The 23,704-nt window shown below is 39.2% G+C and overlaps 1 protein-coding gene across 2 annotated transcripts in view; it reads right to left on the bottom strand.

The window, feature by feature from the left end:
* SYNE2 (spectrin repeat containing nuclear envelope protein 2) overlaps positions 1-23,704 on the bottom strand; it is a 376,334-nt gene that overhangs the window by 175,586 nt on the left and 177,044 nt on the right. For both annotated transcript variants that reach the window (XM_030811980.1, XM_030811985.1), the window contains exons 42-47: positions 23,042-23,193; positions 21,973-22,282; positions 19,732-19,896; positions 18,409-18,750; positions 3,258-3,413; positions 1,554-1,819 (exon numbers count right to left, since the gene is read on the bottom strand). In XM_030811980.1, coding sequence (XP_030667840.1) covers positions 1,554-1,819; positions 3,258-3,413; positions 18,409-18,750; positions 19,732-19,896; positions 21,973-22,282; positions 23,042-23,193 — 1,391 coding nt within the window. The remainder of the gene's footprint in view (positions 1-1,553; positions 1,820-3,257; positions 3,414-18,408; positions 18,751-19,731; positions 19,897-21,972; positions 22,283-23,041; positions 23,194-23,704) is intronic.

Genomic DNA, 23,704 nt, shown 5'->3' with positions numbered 1-23,704 from the left:
GAAAAATTAGGCTGTAAAAATAATCTATCCTTAAAATAAAAATCAGAATCTTGTTTACTGTGGCTTTCAATTGGTGTAGGAAACTCTCCTATAAAATGAGTATCTTGGCTTTTACTTTGAGTGAAAAAAAGAAAGAAAATGAGCGTCCTAAAAATGAATAACCACAGGAAAAAAATGAAGAGTGAAGGGAAGAACGTACATAAAAATATTTTGCAAAGTACTTGTATAAAGGTTAGTCTAGGAATGAGAGATATTGCCATAATATCCAACCCCCTTGTCATCTTTCCAACAAAGGGAAAGATATTGACTAAAAAGCTGCAATCATCAAGCTAATCTAAAATTGTTTCCTCAAGGGCTATTACTGAAAGTAAACCCCATTTAGATATAAGTATAAAACAAACCTTTTTTTTTTTTGAGGCAGAGTCTCGCTCTGTCACCCAGGCTGGAATGCAGTGGTGTGATCTCAGCTCACTGCAACCTCCACCTCCCAGGTTCAAGCGATTCTCCTGCCTCAGCCTCTCAAATTGCTAGAATTATGGACGTATACCATGATGCCTGGCTAATTTTTTTTTGTATTTTTAGAGAAACAGGGTTTCACCATGTTGGCCAAGCTGGTCTCGAATTCCTGACCTTAAGTGATCCACCTGCCTCAGCCTCCCAAAGTGCTGGGATTACAGGTGTGAGCAACCACGTCTGGCCTAAAATAAACTTTTTTAATAATGAGAAAATACTTACAGATGAAGACTAAATTTAATACCATTTGCCATCATTTTCAAAGCCAAAAGAAGTGCATATATTTTAAGCCATTCCAATACATATATATTCAATATATACCAAACTATTTAACTAATTATGCTGATACTAAACAATTACATATGTTTCTCTCCCCTGCCCACATAGTTTAGAATTCTTGACAAAAATAATACTGAATTCCATAGAACATAAACCTATTTTGTAGATATTTATAGTGCGAATTATTTCATAAATTACTTTGTAAAACATATTCAGTTATATAAATTATTTTTTGCATGACACCAACAGTTTCCTTAAATGCTATGGTCTGAATGTGTGTCCCTTAAAATTCATATTTGGAAACCTAATAACCAATGTAATAGCACTAAGAGTTAGGAACTTTGAGGAGTGATTAGGTCACGAGGGTGGAGCCCCTTGAATAGGAGTAGAGCCCTTATAAAAGAGACTCCAGAGAGCTGCACTTCTGCTACCATGTGAGGACACAGCTAAGATGTGCCATCTGTGAACTGGAGAGCAGGCCCTCATCAGACGCTGAATCTTCTGCTGCCTTGATCTTGGACTTCCCACCCTCCAAGGCAGTAAGAAATAATTTTCTGTTTTTTATCAGCCTCTTAGTCTGCAGTATTTTGTTACAGCAGCCCAAACAAAGACAGCATCCATATGAAATAACTTTCCATACTGTGGTTTTAAAATCATAATTTCCTTTCACAATATAAACTCTTAAAACCCTGGGCCTGTCCAAGGTGGCAGATGGTTGTGCTTGAATAAAAAGAATGCAAGTCCTAAAGTATTACACTTACACTTTTAGACTTTCCTTGTCTGTCAACAAGGCTTTCATTGAGGATTCAACTGCAGCAAGGTATTCCTGAAAATCTCTGAGGAGACAATATTGGCTTTCTTTGTTTTTCTTCAAAGTAATAAGGGCCTGAAGCAAATTGTCCAAATGCTGTGCCGAATATCCTATATTGTGGAGAACCAAGGCCCCAGTTTCTGTTTTGTTAAGACATTCCATTTGTTCCAGTGGCTTAATGGCTGCTTTCTTTGCTTCCAACTGGGTATATAATTTCTAAAAATAGTCACACATATCAGTCAATAAACACTCACTTATTTATGCATTAATTCATTCATCTTCTTTCCTCTGAGATAACACACTCTATCTCAGGAAGAGGGTAACTCATTTGCACACAGGGTAACCAAAGTTGTAACCTTTAAAAATTATTATTATTATTATTTTGTCACCCAGCGTGGAGTGCAGGGTGCAGTCATAACTCACTAAAATAACCTAAAATTCCTGCGCTCAGGTCTCCCATCTCAGCCTCCCAAGTAGCTAGGACTACAGGTGCATGTAACCACACCCAGATAATTTTTTTATTTTTATTTTTGTAGAGCCGAGAGTCTTGCGATATTGCCCAGGCTGGTCTTGAACTCCTGGCCTCAAACAATCTTCCTACCTTGGTCTCCCAAAGGACTGGGATGACAGGCATGAGCCACCATACCCCTAATATTTAAAAGGGTTTTCTTCCCAAGAATCATGTTAAAATCCAGTCTAAAATTCACCCTTGGTCCAGCATTTAATGTCAATTAGATCACTCTATTATCTTAAAGGGTTCTGCAATACCTGAAGGAAAATTCATCTTAATTTTATTATTTACATACATCACCCATCTTTCCTATTTTAGATGCGTGTTTACTGTTGTGGAAACTTAGCTAAAATTGCATGGATCGTTTATAGTTTGCTTTTGTTTTTTTTTTTTAGAGACAGGATCTCGCTCCATCATCTAGGCTGGAATGCAGTGCCACAATCTTGCCTCACTGCAACCTTGAACTCCTGGGTTCAAGCGATCCCCCTGTCTCAGCCTCCTGAGTAGCTGAAACTACAGGCACACACCATCTTGCCTAAATAATTTTTGTATTTTTTTGGTAGAGATAGGGTCTCACAATGTTGCCCAGGCTGGTCTCCAACTCCTGGACTCAGGCAATCCTCCTGCCTCAGCCTCCCAAAGCGCTGGGATAACAGACATGAGCCACCATGTCTGGCTGCAGTTTCACTTTTTAAAATACGGCCATGTATTGGATTTTTAGATTACTTTACATAGCTGGAAGCACATAAATACATAAACATAACTATGTAAACACAGATGTAAAAACAAAGGAAGAGAAACCTCATAGCACTGATTGTTAGGAAAAATACATTTGTCAGAATCAGAAGAATATATACTTGTAAGAAAAGGAATGATGGCAAGTCAAAATCTCCAAATGTCACTAAGTTTTTAGGAACTTTGTGAAATAGAAAGAAGACTAATGTTCATTAGACTCTACTTTCTAAATGGAAAGATTTATACAAGTTACTTAGTACATAATTATACAGTTACCAAATTGATCATCAGGCAAAGGTTAAATAAGACTTTTCACTCTGTACAAGCAAGTTTTTGGCAATTAAAATATATTGTATTGCACTGGATAAATGATGCAATCATGTTGTCAGCGTTTTTATGTTTCCATACCTCTATCTCTTCTAATTGTTCATTTCTTAACATAGTATCTAATTCTAAAGGTTGATTTTGCAGCTCATTGACTTTCTGCTCATCTTCAGTGTTTTTCATGCTTTCTTGAGCATTAAGAGAAAGTTGTTTTGACATAACCATTTCCACAGCTGAATCCTGAAATATATAAAAAGATTAATTGCTGAATAGTCTACTTTCCAAATAAATACTTTTTATTTTTCTCGATGAAAACATTCCAGTTTCTTCTGTTTACTTGGATTATAGACTTAAAAAGTATATTTGGGCACTAAGGAAGATGATTTTTCCCTATAATAATGCCTATGTTGGTATTACCCCAAGATGAAACCTTTTTTGACAAAGTAGTATAGGATATAGCATTGCTCAATTGTACATTGAAGCAAAATCTATAGTCTTAAAGACAGAAAAAAGGTATTTTTAAAAAACCCAAAAGTGTATGCTTTAGTGTTCACCAGGATACAGTGGGCAGGGCAAATAATAGGCATTTATTGTCACCTACTGGTAGTTTAAAATAAGTGGCTAGATGGAGGTAACACCAAGGATTTGTGATATTAATTACAGTGACAGGAGGCAGCCAAATGCCTAGACAGATGGGGCAAGTCCCCGGTGAAACCCCACCTCCATGCCAAAGACAGTTTAAAGCCTGAAAGCCAAGCTACAAGTTAATTCCTAGGACCGGACTGAGAACTTGTCCTCCTGTTTGGCACACTTTCCTCTGATTGATCCTCACCCTTCCCCTATTTTACATATACCTACCCTTTCCTAATTGGTTTTCTACACTGTTATGCTCTCCTTTGAGTAGTGTCTTCGCTTTAATCTTTTTTGCATAATTACAAACCAATCAGCACACACTCCCTATCCTGTGCCTATAAAGACACCAGATTCAGTCGGTAGAGGTGGAGATGGCCTGACTTCAGGGGAGAAACAGCCTGACTTCAGGGAAGACAACCTGCCCTTCCCATCCCCCCTCCAGCTTCCCTCTCCACTGAGAGCCATTTTCATCACTCAGTAAAATTCTTTGCCTTCACCATCTTTCAATCATCCACGTGACCTCATTCTTCTTGGATGCTGGACGACAGCTCGGGACCCAGCAAGCGTGGGTACCCAGAAAGGCTGTTACACCGGCCCTTTGCCTTTGCTGGTGGAGGGCAGCTGCCCCACACGACGAGGCAAGGGGCCAACTGAGCTACTAACATACCACCATCTGCAGACAGCAGAACTAAAGGAGCACTGTAATACCCCTTTCTAGGGCTTCAGGATCACGGGCACCCTCACCCAGGTGCCACTGCGTTCCCCTCAAGGTGACATGCCTAATCTGGCCGCAGGCCCCACACACAGCTTGCTCCTGTCTCGGCACCCAGAGCAGCTAGCCAGATCCTATGCTCACTTGCTCACATGCTCCCTCCCGCAAGGGGTTGAGCACAGTGGACCAAGTACACAGGGCACCCCTTTTATGAGTCTGGTGAAGGGGCTGAGAAAAATCCCGTATCATTAAGGATAAATTGGCCAGGCGCAGTGGCTCATGCCTGTAATTCCAGCACTTTGGGAGGCCAAGGTAGGCGGATTGTTTGATCCCAGGAGTTCAACGAGTTCACCATGGGTAACACAGTGAAACCCCATCTGTACAAAAACAAAAATTAGCTCAGCGTGGTGGCATGCATCTGTAGTCCCAGCTACTCAGGAGGCTGAGGTGGGAGGATCACTGAGGCTACAGTGAGCCACGACTGCACCACTGCACTCCAGGCTGGGTGACAGACCCTGCTCAAAATCATTTTGATTTCAAATAAAAAGAAAGGATAAATTATGTCTTAAGCCAATCAGTTGTAAGAATTCAAACCTAGGTAAGGCAGAACAAGTTATATATGAGGTAATTTGACCTTTTCTGAAAGCTTTAAGAACTTGAGGTTCTCTATAGGACACAGAGAGATAATGCATCTGCATTCACTTGCTCTTTCAATAAATATTTGTGGAGCCCTGAAATGTATGAAGCACCATGGCAGTAATTTTAAAAGATGTCCATTATTTTGCTAAGGCACTCGTTTTTATTTTCAGGTTACTTTATATATGAAAAATCATTTAACTGTGCTATATACTTTCATGTCCATAGAATCTGAGGTATCAAATTTGTGAATAAAACATGTCCACATCCCCAAACAAGGTAGAAATTGATGTCTTAAAAATACTGTCTAGATAGTAATGTAAGACATTAACAATAGGGGAAACAGGGTGCAGGGGTGTAAAGGAACTTTTTGTATTATCTCTGCAAGTTCTCTGTAACTGTAAAACTATTCTAAAATTAAAAGTTCATTTAAATAAAACAAATACTGTCTGGAGCTTCACCAATTTTAACTGGAAAGAGAATTCAACTGTCCAGGGTTACTGGTTTTGAAGTACTTAATTGGCATTTAGCACGTCACTTCTTCTAAAAGGCTGCAAATTACTGAAATAATTTTGTAAATTTCCTCAGGTTCCAACAACGTATTCAGGCACACTGTGGTGAAAATCTACACCTAGGGCAGCAGCTTCTCACAGGGGAAAGATGCAGAAAGGGTGTGAGAAGAAAGAGAGGCACCACACCTTAGGTTTCACTGGCCAGCAGGTGCTTTCTGCCTATGAGCCAGTCCTATGAGCTAGACAGCTGTCTCCTTTCTATCTGATGTTTACTATTTCCTAGAGGACCCCCACCCCCCGAAATACACCCCAGGCCCAAGAGAACCTGCACTGAAGGCCTAGATACTGTACCTGATGAACACTTTATCTGTTATTGCAGAACCCTTAGTCTCTCTTATCTGATGATCCAGTACCTAACGACTATGGTTACACAACAGAAAAGCAATATTTCTAACAACTGCCTTTAGTAGTCAGAAAAAAGATTCTTGAAAACCTGAAATTACCCCCAAAAGTTTGTTTACCAACTCCCAAAGCCATGTTTCTAACTTGGCAGAAAAGCCAACAGAATCCCTTGAACTAACATTTCAAATGTAAAAGGTCCTTTGCTTGCGGCAGGGAGGTTAGAACACAGACTCCAGGTCCTGATAGGCTCCTGGAATGGAAGATTCTTTCATCACCAGGTGTCCTTTGCTCGCCACCCTTTCCTCCATTTTATTTTTACTCTGCACATTCATTTTAAACGTTTTATTTTAAAATATAAAATATTTCATATGAACTTGAATAAAATATAACTGTATCAGTCCATTTGCACGCTGCTGGTAAAGACATACCTGAGACTGGGCAATTTAAAAAAGAAAGAGGTTTCATTGGACTTACAGTTCCATGTGGGTGGGGAAGCCTCACAATCATGGCGGAAGGCAAGAAGTAAGTCATATCTTACATGAATGGCGGCAGGCAAATAGAGAGAGGTTGTGTGGGCAAACTCTCGTTTTTTAAAACAATCAGATCTCATGAGACTCATTCACTATCACAAGAACAGTGCAGGAAAGATCCACCCCCATAATTCAATCACCTCCCACCAGGTTCCTCCCACAACACATGGGAATTGTGGGAGTTACAATTCAAGATGAGATTTGGGTGGGGACACAGCCAAACCACATCATTTTGCCCCTGGCCCCTGCAAATCTCATGTCCTCACATTTCAAAACCAATCATGCCTTCCCAACAGTCCCCCAAAATCTTAACCCATTTCAATATTAACCCAAAAGTCCACAGTCAAAAGAGTCATCTGAGACAAAGCAAGTCCCTTTGCCTATGAGCCTGTAAAATCAAAAGCAAGCTAGTTACTTCTTAGATACAATGGGGGTACAGGTATTGGATAAATACAGCTGTTCCAAATGGGATAAACTGGCCAAAACAAAGGAGTTACAGGGCTCATGCAAGTCTGAAATTAAGTGGGGCAGTCAAATTTTAAAGCTCCAAAATGATCTCCTTTGACTCTAGGTCTCATATCCAGGTCATGCTGATGCAAGGGGTGGGTTCCCATGGTCTTGGGCAGCTCTGCACCTGTGGCTTTGCAGGGTACAGCCTCCCTCCCAGCTGCTTTCATAGGCTGGCATTGAATGTCTGCAGATTTTCCAGGCAAATAGTGCAAGCTGTCGGTGGATCTACCATTCTGGGGTCTGGAGGACAGTGGCATTTGCTCGGTGTGGTGGCATGTGTCTGTAGTCCCAGCTACTCAGGAGGCTGAGGTGGGAGGATCACTTGAACCCAGGAGGCTGAGGCTACAGTGAGTCATGATTGTGCCACTGCACTCCAGGCTAGGTGACAGTGAGACCACTCCACTAGGTGGTGCCCCAGTAGGCACTCTGTGTGGGGGCTCTGATCCCACATTTCCCTTCCACACTGCCCTAGCAGAGGTTCTCTGTGAGGGCCCCACCCCTGTAGCAAACTTCTGTCTTGGCATCCAGGTGTTTCCACACATATTCAGAAATCTAGGCAGAGGTTCGCAAACCTCAATTCTTGACTTCTGTGTACCCACAGGCTCAACACCACGTGCAAGCCTCGTGCACTCTGAAGCCACAGCCCAAGCTGTTCCTTGGCTCCTTTTGGTCAAGGCTGGAGCAGCTGAGACACAGGGCACCTGGTCGCTAGACTGTACACAGCAAAAGGACTCTGGGCCCAGACCACAAAATCATTTTTTTTTACATAGGCCTCTGGGCCCGTGATGAGAGGGGCTGCCATGAAGACCTCTGACATGCCCTGGAGACATTTTCCCCACTGTCTTGGGGATTAACATTCAGCTCATTACTTACGCACGTTTCTTCAGCCTGTTTGAATTTCTCCTCAGAAAATGAGTTTTTCTTTTCTATCATATTGTCAGACTGCAACATTTCCTAACTTTTATGCTCTGCTTCCTTTATAAAATCGAATGCCTTTAACGGCACCGAAATCACCTCTTGAATGCTTTGTTGCTTAGAAATTTCTTCCACCAGATACCCTAAATCATCTCTCTCAAGTTCAAAGTTCCACAAATCTCTAGGGCAGGGGCAAAATGCCACCAATCCCTTTGCTGAAACATAACAAGAGTCACGTTTGCTCCAGTTCCCAACAAGTTCCTCATCTCCATCTGAGACCACCTCAGCCTGGACCTTATTATACATTTCACTATCAGGCTTTTGGTCAAAGCCATTCAACAAGTCTTTAGGAAGTTCCAAACTTTCCCACATTTTCATGTCTTCTTCTGAGCCCTCCAAACTGTTCCAACCTCTACCTGTTACCCAGTTCCTAAGTCACTTCCTCATTTTCAGGTATCTTTTCAGCAATGCCCCACTTTACTGGTACCAATTTATGGTATTAGTTTGTTTCACGGTGCTGATAAAGACATACCCAAGACTGGGCAATTTAAAAAAGAAAGAGGTTTAATAGATTTACAGTTCCACGTGGCTGGGGAAGCCTCACCATCATGGTGGAAGGCAAGGAGGAATAAGTCACATCTTAGGTGGATGGCAGCAGGCAAAAAGAGAGAGGTTGTGCAGGCAAACTCCCATTTTTTAAAACCATCATGAGATTCATTCACTATCATGAGAACAGGGCAGGAAAGACCCGCCCCCATAATTCAATCACCTCCCACCGGGTTCCTCCCATGACATGTGGGAATTGTGGGAGTTACAATTCAGGATGAGATTTGGGTGGGGACACAGCCAAACCATATCAATAACAGACACACATTACTGACCACACAGACTTAAAGTGATGTAATTTTCTGTATTAAAAAAATAATTTAAAGCCCAATCTCTATCCCTTTTCATCTCTTCCTCTCCAGAACCAACCACTGTTCTAAAGTCTATACACACACTTTTATACTTCACTACATATGTTAGTATTCATCTAACATTGCTTTATGGGTTTTTAATTCTTACTGAAATAGAATCATGGATGTATCATGTCATAACTTGTTTTTTCCACTCAGAAGTATGTTTGGAGGTTTATCCATGTTAACAGATTATAAATCTAGTTCATTATACTGAATGAATGAAAATGAATTTTTCATCTGTTAAGACTACTGTGGATAATATTGTTTCCAACTTTTCATATAATAGATAGTGCTGTGATATATACCCTTGTATGATTCTTCTTGTGCATGTGTGGAGTTCCTTAAGATATCTATGTAGAGTTAAAATTACTGGTAGTAGTGTGCTCCCTTTGATTCTCAATAGATAGTTATTGATTTATTCTCCACACTGAATTACTGTTTATATTCCTACCAGCATAGTGATAGAGTTCATATTTTCTTTTTTTTTTTTTTTTTAAAGACAGGATCTTGCTCTGTCACCCACGCTGGAGTGCAGTGGTATGAACATGGCTCACTGCAGCCTCAATCTCCTGGGTTAAAGTGATCCTCCTGTTTCAGCCTCCCAAGTCGTTGGGACCACAGGCACACGCCACTACACCCAGCTAATTTTAAAAATTTTTTTCTAGAGATCGGTCTTCCATGCTGCTCAGGCTGGTCTTGAACTCTTGGGCTCAAGCAATCCTCCTGCCTCAGCCTCCCAAAGTGCTGGGATTACAGGCATGAGCCAGAGCGCCTGGCCTGAGCTACTCTTCATATGTTCATTGGACGTACGAGTTCTGCCTTCTGCGAATTGCTTTTGCATATCCATTGTCCATTTTTTATTGTGTTGTTAGTGATTTTGGGCTATTTTCTGTATTCCAGATATTAATCTTTTAATAGTTATATGCATTGTCATTATCTTTCAATAGATTGTCTTTAAACTTTGCATATGATGTCTTTTGTTGAACAAAAGCATACTGTTTTAATTTAGTCAAAATTTGTCTCTTTTCCTGTTTAGGCTTGTGGTTTTAGGGCCTGTTTAACAAAGTCTTCTATGCCCCAGGATCACAAAAATGTTCCTTTATATTCTCTTGTAAAGATTTAAATTTTTTCTCTTCATATTTAAGCTTTTCTTGAATATATTTTTGTTTGAAGTTTGAGATACATAAACTTTCAGTCTTTGTCTCAAAATGTATTTTGCCTCATTCTAGAATGATAATTCAGCTAGGTTGACAGCTATTTTCTCTTAGGTTGACAGTTCCTTGAAGATCTTATTTGCACTGCCTTTTGACTTTCCATGTTGAGAAATTTATTATTGACATACTTGTTTTATTAGAGGTGATCTTTTTTCTCTAGTTGCCTTTAAGATTCTTCTTTTTGGCTCTGGTGTTTTACTATTTTAACTACAATGCATTTAGATAAGAATTTATTTTTATTTAGTCTGTTCAAGGCTCTCTGTTCTTCTTGAAACAAGATTCATGTTTTTCCTCAATTTTGGAAAATTCTAAGTTTTGCCTTTCTCCAATCTCTCTCTTCTCTCCTCCTAAAGCTCTATCAGAAATGTGTTCAATCACTGCAGTATAGCCTCTGGCTCTCTTAAAACTCCTATTTTCTGCCATATATATATATTTTAAACCTCACTTCTACAGTAGGGGATACATCTCTTTATAGATGTTGGATTCTGTGATAATTTTCTCAGTCATATATTCTAACTAAGTCTCTTCAGACTATGTCAAATTTGCTGCTTAATTTGGCCAAAGCAATCTGCATTTAATGACTTTTTTTGTTGTTTGTTGAAGTCCCTTATGATTCTTTTTCAAATCTGTCCTTTTGTTCTCAAAGTACTGTATTCTTTCCTTATGATTTCAATTTCTTCTTTTTTTAATCACTCATCATTTTAAACATGTTATGGTAAAATATCTTTCAGATTGCTGCATTATCTCACTTTCTTAGGGTATTCTCTCATTTGATGTGATGAGTACTCCTCCTTGTGGTAGAGTGTTCCTTTGTGCTATTTATTCATTCATTCTTACTAATTATTTGTTATCAGACTTTTCTTTTTTTAACTTACTTGTGGGAATCTCTTTGGCCTGACTGGCAGGTAAGTAGGTAGATAGGCAGACAGACAGATTAGAGACTGATTGTCATGTTAATTTCTTGGCTAGACCTGCTCCACAGTGCAATTAGTATAAATTTAGACTCAAAACCTGCTTAAGACATAGGGTTGATTTAGGTTTCTCATGCAAGACCTCTTATTTCCGTGTGTAACTGGAAAAAGAAGCTTTTCCTGGTCTATTTTTCCCCAAAGGTACAAGCTTTTCAAGGGCCCGTGTCTATTCTGGAGTATCTATCAATGAACAGCCTCTCATTGAGCCCTTATAAATTCTAAGCCCCTGGATATCTCATTCTTTCCCTTCTCCCATGCTCCTAAAATTTCTCTACTTAAAACAGAAATTGTAGTTAGCATAAACTCAAGACAAGGTATAATTTTAAAGAGTGTACTAAAGCGTACATATTGAGCTTCTGAGCATAAATAAAATGTTCAAAGTTAATAATAAAGTGGAAAATGACCATTCTATCAACGCATGGTTGGGTTACATAGCCAACAACGTTTACTCTTTTTTTTAAATGTTGCTTTTTTTTCAAACACGTATCTTTCCTTTCATTTGGGTCTGTTTGGAAAAGGATAGGAGGTGAGAATATCATCAACTCCTCCTAAGGGCAGGCCCATGACATTTTCATCTTTACATCCCCTGACTCACAAAGCAAACATTTCACTTCAGCATTGAAAATACTGAGCTCTAAATGACTGAGCATGGTCTCCAGCTTGGCCAACATGTTAGCACAGTCACAAGAGGCAAGTCAGTAACCTTCACTATCCCTTTTCCCATTCAGGGGCTATGGCCCATGGCTATGGTAACTTTGTAACAGGCAGAAACCTAAATCCAATACTTGTAACCTGGCAACAATGGGGCAGAGTGTCTTACCAGCTCTAAAGGATGTATTTCTTTTTTCTCTAAAGCTTTACAATATAAAGCAGTGAAAAACAACTCTTTGCATAAGCGTACATCATCACCATTAGAGACAAAACCAAAAGCCAGATCAACACAGTCTCAGAGGCTGCCAGTTTCTCTTAGTATAACATCTAAAATGTTAATGTGACCCGTCAGGCACAGCCAGCCACACCTACCTCTCAGGCCTCATCTCTGTCACTCTCCTCTGCCATCTGCCTCCTATGTTGCAGCCACTGTGCCCCTAGTCAGCTTCTGAAATTCCTCATGCTCTCTCCCACCAAAAGAGGAGACAGTATTTCTGTCAAAAATGCTCCCCACACCCAGCCCTGAGCTCTGTTAACTCCAACTGACACTTCCAGTCTCTGTTCCAATGCTGCTTCCTGGGACCTCTCTCTGACACTACAGTGTAGGTCAGATTCCTTGGTTAAAGACTATCATGGAACTAGGTTCCTTCCTTTGGTTCCTGTAATTAGATTCTCATTGGTATAATTAGTTGATTAATGTGTATCCCCCCATCTAGACTAGAAGCTCTATGAGAACAGAGACCACGTCTACGTGGGGATCCTCGCTGGCTATTCAATGAATTTAAACTGAGTAGATGTACAGATGAATTCAAAGCAGAGAATGTAAACCAGAATAAGAATTTTATTTAGTCTTCCATTTCCAATATTAATAGTATATTTGTCTTTGGCCTGTAGGTGATTGGGAAAAAAATTAAAAAAAATTTTTTTAAATGTGTGGGTTATAGAGTAAAATGGAAAGAAACTGAGGGCCTGTCAATGTAGCAGTTGTTGACCAAACATCTGTCAAGAATGATCGAAACAGGGTGGACAGGGGTGGTGGCTCATGCCTGTAATCCCAGCACTTTAGGAGGCAAGGTGGGAGGGAGGATTGCCTTAGCCCAGGAATTTGAGACCTGCCTGGGCAACATGGCGAAACCCCATCTCTACCAAAAATACAAAAATTAGCTGGTGTAGTGGTGCACATCTGTGATCCCAGCGACTCAGGAGGCAGAGGTGGGAGGATCGCTTGAGTCCAGGAGGGTCCAGGAGGCAGAGGTTGCAGTGAGCCATGATCGCGCCACTGCACTCCAGCCTGGGTGACAGAGTGAGACCCTTTCTCCAAACAAACAAACAAAAAGAACGATAGAACAGGTTTGGTTCAGCTGAAAGAGTGGAGAAAGTTCAAAACATTCTTAGGGCCGGGCGCGGTGGCTCACGCTTGTAATCCCAGCACTTTGGGAGGCCGAGGCAGGCGGATCATGAGGTCAGGAGATCGAGACCATGGTGAAACCCCGTCTCTACTAAAAATACAAAAAAAAAATTAGCCGGGCGTGGTGGCGGGCGCCTGTAGTCCCAGCTACTCGGAGAGGCTGAGGCAGGAGAATGGCATGAACCCGGGAGGCAGAGCTTGCAGTGAGCCGAGATTGCGCCACTGCACTCCAGTCTGGGCGACAGAGCGAGACTCCGTCTCAAAAAAAAAAAAAAAAAAAAAAAAAACATTCTTAGAATAGTGGAATAGTGGAGTTGATTTTTTTTAAAAGTAAAAAAGAAAAAGAGGAAAAAGTTTGAAACAAATGCTAGGATTATATGATAAGGTATCCATGAGAACTCAATAAAGAGTCCCTTCAGGTCAGTCAGCACATTCGCCTCTTAAAGGCTTTAAAAGGTCACACAGTAAAGAAAACCTATTTGAATGTGTTTAACCCTACATTCCTCACACTTTTTTGGATCTGAATTTTGCACCCATATACCACATTTTGTAAAATGAAGAAGTTCTGAGCATCAGACTGAGTACAGATAGGATGCCTTCAAGACTACCCTGGGCAACATGGGGAGGCTGGGTCTCTACAAAAAAAAAAAAAAAAAATTAGCTGGGCATTGTGGTACATGCCGGGAGTCCTAGCTACTCACGAGGCTAAGGCAGGAGGATGGCTTAGGGCTAGGAACTCGAGGCTGCAGTGAGCTATGACTGCACTATCACTACACTCCAGCCTGAGCGACAGAGCCAGACCCCGTCTCTCAAATTCATAAAAAATAAATAAAAGATGCCTAGGTTCTAGTCCCAGCTCTGCTGGACTTCAATTCCCTCACCTGAAATACAAGGGTTAGGTTAGACAATTTCTAAGGTCTTTTGCAGCCTGAGATTTTACAACTTTGGAGCATGTTCTCAAATGCATTGTTTATAGATGGCCAAAAAAAAAAAAAAATGTACTATGTAAGTTGGTTATCCCATTAAGGAATAAATTTTGGATTGTGAAAATACCTCTACAGTAAGACGCAAGATTTGCATACTGGCCAGAAAGGGCAAGTAGGACACTGTAGTTGACACATGGCCCAACTATGTGCTCTGTTATAACTTTTTTTTTTTCTACTGAGTTAACAGGATAAACAACACCAGAAATAGACATAATTCACCCCAGGATTGAAAACTCTCCAGTAAGTAGTTTTCTTCCCATTCAAGTTCTGACTCCAGGCTTTGTTCTGGGTCACTCACCCACAGCAAGAGCTTTGCACATTTTGCCTGTACCTTCCAAGATTTATCTACAAATGCCTTCTTAAACATCAAATTAGAAATGCTCAGAAACTTCTGAAAAGAACAAAACCAATTCAGAAATGCTAACAATTATGTCAATGATAAGGAAATCAAAGAAGTAATTACAGACCAAAGGTTTTCAGTTTTTAAAAAGCAATTATGTCATGCAGGCTGCTATTTCAGAAGGATGGGGCAAGAAAGATCATTCGATACCAGATAAGCTGTAATGTTGCATTATGATTTTTTAGAAAAAAATAATAAATTAGAAATGTATGAGTTTCCCTGTTTTTCCTCTTTATCATTTCTCTTTATGGGCACATAAAATCCTAAGAGATTAGACAGTCTTCACTTTTTACCATATCCTAATCTGTTGCTTCACTTAACCTATATAGAAAGGAGGAGATGGAAGGTACTTCTGCCTACTCATATGTAAAAATTCAGAAATACGCATCTATAAAAATATGCAGTATGGTATTGAATCATAAGCACAAACACCCGTCATACTGAATTTTGTAACTTCTTTTGTTTCTAGGTCTGCCTGAACATTTCCAATATTAAAGAAAAGGTCAACCAAAGGTCCAGATCTACAAAATCACCGGCATTTCATCTGAAATGAAATTCTTGGCAATGGATTCAAATGTATACATGCTATGATGGCAATTTTTGGAAATTGCCATCCCATTTTCAACAAAATTCTGAGATTAATGACATTTATTAAAGAAAAAGTAAAAGAAATAAAAACTTGCTAAAAATTCTTCTGGGGTCTATTTAAAATAATCTGATAAAAGCCTCTCTGGATTCCAAAAAGGCATGTGAAGTGAGTATTAATTAGCTATTTAATTAGTGTTAGATTTTAAGCTGTGACAACTATATCCTCACATTCTAGCAGAATGACTAGCACAAAATATGTCTCAAGTAGTGTTTTTAATGACTAAAGTGCTTATTTTCACTATCACAATGATTTTATATTAATCAAATTTATAATTCAGTAAACTGTGCCTTTATGTGTCCTATGTATTCATTATATTGAGAATCCAGCTTCAGTCATTAACACAGTTATGTCATTTGTCACATTATACATGTACTTTATTCGTCTAAGCATAAATCTGATTTCTTTTGCTAGTTGCTGTTCAACCTTAAAACTGCTCTTGACCTTAATAGACTAATGTTATATAATATTACATACTCTAATATTACATACAAGTAAATACAGCCATTGCTCAAAGAAAATAAGCCACACAGATACAGCCATGTTACAAAAGAATAAAGAAACAAAATGCTGCTAGAGAATAAAAACTAGTTATCTGTATCCAGACTTATGAAAATTACTTGAGGACTTCAATTGCTCCATTTGCCCTGAAAAAAAACATTTAAATGAAGTATCATAAACTATCAATAACCCTTAAATTTGTATCATAAACTATCAAGAACTCTTATCATTCAAGATTAAGTAAAAGCTTAATAAATTTTTTAAACCTTTTTTTTTTCTTTTTTCTTGAGACAGGGTCTTGCTCTGTCACCCAGACTTGAGTGGCACAGTCTCAGCTCACTGCAGTCTCGACCTCCTGGGCTCAAGCAATTCTCCCACCTCAATCTCCCAGGTAGCTGGGACTATAGTTATGTGCCACCACCTCTGGCTAATTTTTGTATTTTTTTTTTTTTTTTTTTTTGTAGAGACTGGGTTTCACCATGTTGCCCAGGCTGGTCTCGAACTCCTGGGCTCAAGCAATCATCTATCCACCTCAGCCTCCCCAAGTGCTGAGATTACGGCTGTAAGCCACTGCACCCGGCCAAAAACAATTCTTATTTTTAGATTATGATCTTTATATAGTTCTCAACATACTCTATTGAGTTTTGGGGGTTCACAGTCAAAATGGATCTGGGAAGTTAGTTTAAAAGTTGTTAGGCAAGTAACTCCCTTTAGCAAGCTCATGTGTTAGGACTGTGCCCTCTTGTACAATCTATCTCACAGAAAGCACTGAGGTATTTTTCCTTTTTAACTTTATCACTTATTTATTTAGAGACCAGGGTGTTGCTCTACTGCCCAGGCTGAAGTACAGTGACACAATCATTGCTCACTGCAACCTCAACCTTTGGGGCTCATGTGATCCTCCCACCTCAGCCTCCCAAATAGTTGGGAACACAGGCGCAAGCCACCATGCCCAGCTAATTTTTAAATTTTTTGTAGAGATGAAATCTCCCTATGTTGCCCAGCCTGATCTCAAACTCCTGGGCTCAAGTGATATTCCCACTTCAGCCCCACAAAATGCTGAGATTACTGGTGTGAGCCACTAAGTCTTGATTATCTATTGCTATTTAAATACTGTTTTAAAAGTTTCTTTTACACATACAACATCAAGAGCCTCACTCACTGATCCCTTAATCGTCTAAGACATATTACCTTTTTTAAAAAATTAGAGAAACCCCATCTTCTACTAAAAATACAAAATTAGCCAGGTGTGGTGGCACATGCCTGTAATCCCAGCTACTCGGGAGGCTGAGGCAGGAGAATCGCCTGAACCTGGGAGGCAGAGGTTGCGGTGAGCCAAGATTGTGCCATTGCACTCCAGCCAGGGCAACGAGAGTGAAACTCCGTCTCAACAACAACAACAACAACAAAATTAGAAATAGGGTCTCACTCTGTCGCCAAGGGTGGAGTACAGTAGTGCAATCACAGCTCACTGTAACCTCAAATTCCTAGGCTCAAATGATTCCCCCAACTCAGCCTCCCAAGGAGCTGGATAACAGACGTGCACTATCATGCCCGGTTATTAATATTATTATTTTTTGGTAGAGACAGGGTTCTTGCTATGTTGCCCACCCTGGCCTCAAGGGATCCTCCAAGGCCTCTCAAAGTGCTAGGATTACAGATGTGAGCCACCATGCCCAGCCTGACACATTTCCTTAGCAATATCTAACACTGTGGGATTTGTTTAAAAAACTTTCCTCACAGAGAGGTGCTCCATAGGCATTTCACATTGTTTTACATATTTTTAGAAAATCCTGCCTGGTTCCTTTAACCTTCCATGCATTTCTGTTCTAGGGAGACAACAAAAGTGCATGTTCTCGTTATTCCTGTTGATTACTTACTCGCTAAAAACCTGATGGGAACTCATACCTGAATGTTCTAACCTCCACTATTGTCCCACTGGACCCTGACTGTGAGAAGCTGCGTGCCAGGGAGATCCTCTCAAATATAGTTTACTGGATCTCTCTTTGTGCGATTCCCATTTCAATCTGCAACCTACGAAAAAGATTCCCATTTCAATCTGCAACCTACGAAAAAGCACTTTAAGAGCCACAAGAAATGTACTCATGTGATTGTTTACAGTGAAAACAAGAAAACATTCTTCTTTCTTCTCCCCAGGGAAAACTAGGAGCCTAAATGTTGCTATCCTCACACTAAATGATCTAACAACAGAGGGTTAACACAAGAAGAAAAAGATAAGAAACTATCCTTTCCAACAGTCTCTGATTTTATTATGAAATCAACCCCCCAAAAATTGAGATCTTGGATTTTTTTCCTGAGAAAATAGGTAAAGAACATTTTATTTTCTTCCGCCTTTTCTAATTTGCCTTTGTGCTCTTGACCCAAGAAACAGTATCTGATTACCTATCAGAGAGAATAATAAATCTAAATTGATGACTGACATTTTAACAGACTGAACAGCAATATTTCGCCACTGAAATCCTGGACAATTTTCTAAGAGCTCTTTTTACAAGTAGGCTTCATAAATAGCCAGGACATTGAGGATTTAATTATGAAATCAGAATGCTTGATTCACGACCCTCTTTTCAGAGCCAAATACCTCTTCATTCTCAGACTCACTGTCTTGAAAGTGCAATCACAAGCACTTACCTTGTTTATTTCCCAGTCTTCCTCCAACTTTTCCACCGCAGCTGATTCCTGAGTAGACTCCTGCACATCAGAAGTGGCCTGCTTCTCTCCGCCTGGCAGAGTAAACTTTTCTTTCTTTTCTGTTGAGCGTTTTGATTTGAGAATGCTGTTGAGACAACATTCCATCTCCTGCTTAGCAGATTCAAGTCTGTTTTCCAAATCTTTTTGTTTACACTTAAGTGATTTTATATCATCTTTAATAATCTTCTGCCCCACTGAAGATGTATTTTGCTTGACGGATTTTGCTAAAGCTAAAATCTTCTTCAATGTGCCATCTTGTAAACTGAGTCTATTCTCTAGTTCCTATGAGTGGAGAAAAGATTGTTATATCTCCATGCAATTGCCACAAAAGTTAATTGACTTTTGTAAATCACAGAGTACTCTTGCTTCACCAGTGGAAATATTTAAAAACTTAACAACTCATATCACATAGAAGAAACTTTAGCAAAATTTAAACCAATGTTGCATCTTGGATCAAATTCTCAAATATGTATTTTAAGATACTAAAATGTTTGCAACAAGTAATTTAGAAAATTTTCACAGCACAGTTCTTACAACACAGGAGGCAATCAATAGATATTCGTTGAATATATATGTTTTGTTCAAGATACGTCTTTGTCACACAATCAAAACACTGAATAATAGGTGCCTATTATGTGCGAAGTATTAAAAAGAATAGAAGAATCATTTAGAGTGTACCCACATGAATCTAATGCTAATATTTAAAATGCAGAGCAAAACTTTGTGTTGATGAGAAATTCATCTAGTGTACTACCTTAAATATATCAGAAAATCAATATTTAGTAAATGCATAAACAAATATGACTAATTTTAAAACTCCAGACTCAAAAGGAATTTGATGTACTACAGCAGCTACTTTGAACTAGAATAAATCTAGGTGAATGATGTACGGTTTATCAGTCATTATCCTAATGGGCTACACTGGAAGCATTCACTCAATCATTCATTCATCCAACTAACAGCCAAGTACTAGGATAGATTTTAAAGTTACATAAAGGAGTAACATACAGGCCTTTCAAGGTCCTACAGTCTAGTGGGTAAAACTGTCCCCGAGGGCCCACCAAGTGAGGGTCAATTCAAATTATAAATGGATTTGTTCACTAAAGAAGGACAATCTCATTTATTATGACTGGTCAGAGCTTTAATTACCTAAGAGTCATCTGAATACCAGTGGAATTTCTGACAGAGGACACTGATTAATCACACTGTAATTAACATTGATTTTTTTTAAAATGTCTATCATGTCTGGACAGTGTTTAGTACCTGCAGTTTCTGCAATTTTTCCTCAACCGCTATTTGATCCACAGGCTTATCAGAAAAACTGACAAATTCCTTGGAGAAATTGTCCAATGTGGTATTCAGGTCTGTGACGCAAACCTGGTATGAATCATGTTCTCGAACGTGACCTTCCAAGTTTTGCACAGAATCCTAAAAATAAAGCCACAGACAATTTACAAATTATTTCTCTCTGATTGTTTTCACTCACAAAATAATTAAATGACTAATAAATACTTGTTTACCAGTTTCATCTTGAAACAGGAATATGGCTATAAATTAGAGTTCTTAAGATTTTAGAGTTTGAGATATTTCACTGCAAAGTCTCCATCTCCCCCCCAAAAAAATGACTCTTATTGAAAACAATGTTTTTTCCATGCTTCTTTGCCTTCATTTCCCCTTTATGAAGATAATTTATTTGTCAAGATGTTTATAAAATGAAATAGCTACAAATTATATCATTAAATCCCAAACATTCATGATAAAGCAGCTTCCTTAATTGTCCTTTGCAATAAAACCAAATACCAATTTCCACACTTGGAAATGAGACCATATGAGATCAAACTAACCTCAGTTTCACATCTTAAGAATCAAACTCCAAATCTGTGTGTTAGGAAAACGTAATCCTAACTCAAAAGTAAAACCACCTTTAGTTTCTCTCCCTGGGATAGGAAAATACAATGACCGCAGCTGATCAAAAAGCAGCAACTACTAAATTAAACAATTTACAGAAGAACAATTTAACCCCTGCCCAACTTCTGCTATCTGTACAAGCAGGATTTCTTACCCAGGCAATCTTTACATGGAATCTGGCTTTCAGTGTACAAAGAATTATAACAGTTCTATTAAAAGAATATACTCTCTCATGACAACCTGACATTTTACCTTGTAATTATTATTTTTTTTGAGATGGAGTCTCGCTCTGTTGCCAGGCTGGAGTGCAGTGGTGCAATTTCGGCTCACTGCAACCTCTGCCTCCTGGGTTCAAGTGACTCTCCTGCCTCAGCCTCCCCAGTAGGTGGGACTACAAGCGCGTGACACCATGCCCGGCTAATTTTTGTATTTTTAGTAGAGACGTGGTTTCACCATGTTGACCAGGATGATCTCAATCTTCTGACCTTGTGATCCACCCACCTCGGCCTCCCAAAGTGCTGGGATTACAGGTGTGAGCCACCGTGCCCAGCTTGCCTTGTAATTATTTTACTGAAGATCAGGCAGGAAGATCTGAGGGAGAGGCACTGATAAGAAGGTGGATATAAGATAACTGACATAAACTACTAACAATAGATGATGGATGGATGGATAATATTGACACTGTTACCTTCATAGAGATGCCTGAAAAATCTTAACCCATTCTACCCCTAAAAAGGGGAATTCTGATGAGAGAATATAACATCATCATCAAATAATACAATAGCAAAATGAGCTGGATTTATTCCTCCATCCTTGAGAGTTAGGATTTTCATCTAAAAATGATAAATTAGGAGCTGGGCACAGTGGCTCGCACAGGTAATCTGAGCTATTCCAGAGGCTGAGGCAGGAGGATTATATAAGGCCAGGAGGTCTAGACCAGCTTGGGCAACAAAGCGAGACCCCATTTCTACAAAAATAAAAAAATTAGCTGGGTATAGTGGTGCATGCCTGTAGTCCTAGCTACTAGGTAGGCTGAGGTGGGAGGATCGCTTGAGCCTGGGAGTTCGAGGCTGCAGTGAACTATGATTGCAACACTGCACTCTAGCTTGGGTGACAGAGCAAGACATTGTCTCTAAAAATAAAATAAATAAATAAATAAACAAACAAGATCAATCAAATTAGAAAGCTCTTAGTTTACCAAAAGAACAACAACAGGCCAGGTGTGGCTCAAGTCTGCAGTCCCAGCACTTTGGGAGGCCAAGGCGGGAGGATCACTTGAGCCCAGGAGTTCAAGACCAGCCTGGGCAACACGGCAAAACCCCATCTCTAAAAAAATACAAAAATGAGCCAGGTGTAGTGGCACGTGCCTGTAGTACCAACTACTCGGGAGGCTGAAGCAGGAGAATCACCTGAGCCCACAAAGGTTGACGCTGCAGTGAGCTGAGATCATGCCACTGTACTCCAGCCTGGGCAAAGAGTGAGACCCTGTCTCAAAAAAATAAAACAAAATGAACAACAACAGAAAGTTCCACATATGTCTTGCATACTTACGTATAATTAGAACAATCATTTAAAGCATTATTTTGACCATCTCACCTGCAGTTGTTGAAGAAGACTTTCGTGTAGATGCTTTATTTCCAGCCAAGGCTCTTCACTGAAGCTGGGATTTTTAGTGCACTCCAAGAGGTAGTTTCCTTGAGATTTTAACTCCTTTAGCAAGGATGTCAAATCTTGGGCTTTCTTGAGGAATTTCTTATAAATCTTTAACTGAGCTTTCTTCTCCTGCAGACCATGTTGTAGAGCAAAGCCTGCTTCCTGTTTCTTCTTTAGTTCTATGAGCATTAATCTCAGATCCTCCTTACTTTGTAAATATTTCTCTCCTTCTAGTAGAAGCTTTTCTTGATGGCTAAATTTCAAAAAATATTTTATAAATGAAATGATATTTAGCAAAATGGACTAGCATTTTGCATATTACGTAACATACATCCTAATAAATATTAAAATAACACTAATATACATTATTCCCAGAGACTCTTTTGATATTAGAACATTCTAAATAACACTGTTTAGCTCAGAAACCAAGACAGAAATTATTTGAGCATTACTAAAATATAATTGTTTTCTGTTACATAATTTGACCAGAGAATATTTAATAATTTAGATTTCAAACAAGTCCCAACAGTTTCTATTAAATTATTATTTTCCCATACTTTACTTCTTCATAAAGTAAAATAAACATTCCGTATATTAACCAACTAACTAGTTTATGCTTTCTATAGCTTAAAATTAAGATCTGATTGGCTCTTCAGACAAACATAAAATTCACATTTCTAAATATTAAATGTACCATTGTAGACATGATATGAATTAAAAATTTTCACTAGAATTACATCCATTGGATTCGGCCAACATTTATCAATGTTCACATATTGAAGAATTTCTTAAAATAAATATTTAAGAGCATTAATTATTCTACAGTGATCCCATGCAGATAATGAGGTTGTCTGGTTTTGGTTTCTGTCTGTGACACTGTGGATGTCCCTGACATTACTGACTTTCTCTCCAGCAGATATTATATCCAAACCCAGAAGGCAGACAAAACATACTTGTTATGGCTTCACTGGGCAGTGGGATATGATGCAAGTGGTGCAGGCATGCCCTTTACCTTAGGTAGGTGCTAGCTAAATGGAGTGTGTTGTCCCACTGGTTGCTGATGTCAGTGAGGGTCTTCTGAACCAGCGGGGCCTCGCTGCTCTCAGCCTGCTTCATGATGGTCTCTATTTTGGCATCCCCTTCGGGCTTCAGCAAAATGATTTCCTGAATTAAATAAAAGAGATTTTATAATGTCATTTGCATTACTTAGAGATACTACATGGTATCTCTTTATTTGTAAGCTTTATATATTCTATCTGTAGTGTATATTTCAACATAATCTTTTCATTTTTATATGTACCCGAAAGACAAAGATATCTCTCTTCACATTACATAGAGTCAGTTCTCCATAAATATTTGTCAGTTTGAGCTGACTGCATTCCAGCTCTTCTCTAGATTTTCAATACTTTCTTTATGCCCCCAAAACCCTGGCAAAACCTCTTCCTATCCACTCTATTATTTATGGATGGAGAGTTACGATAACAATCTGACAAGACATTTTTATAACCTAAGCATAGACTTATGACTTCCCATAGGAAAATACAGTGTCCCTCATGCCAACTCTTGTTTCTCTATCATGACGTAATTAATTCTCGTTCTCACTTTCTCTGGGAAAACATCTGGATATAATCCCAAATGATTCTGATTATTTACTAAGTCTCACCAACCTTAAGAG

Source organism: Nomascus leucogenys, chromosome 1a (assembly GCF_006542625.1).
Source record: "Nomascus leucogenys isolate Asia chromosome 1a, Asia_NLE_v1, whole genome shotgun sequence".
NCBI lineage: Eukaryota > Metazoa > Chordata > Mammalia > Primates > Hylobatidae > Nomascus > Nomascus leucogenys.
Note: the sequence above shows the minus strand (reverse complement) of the source record. Positions and strands in the feature narration are given on the sequence as shown.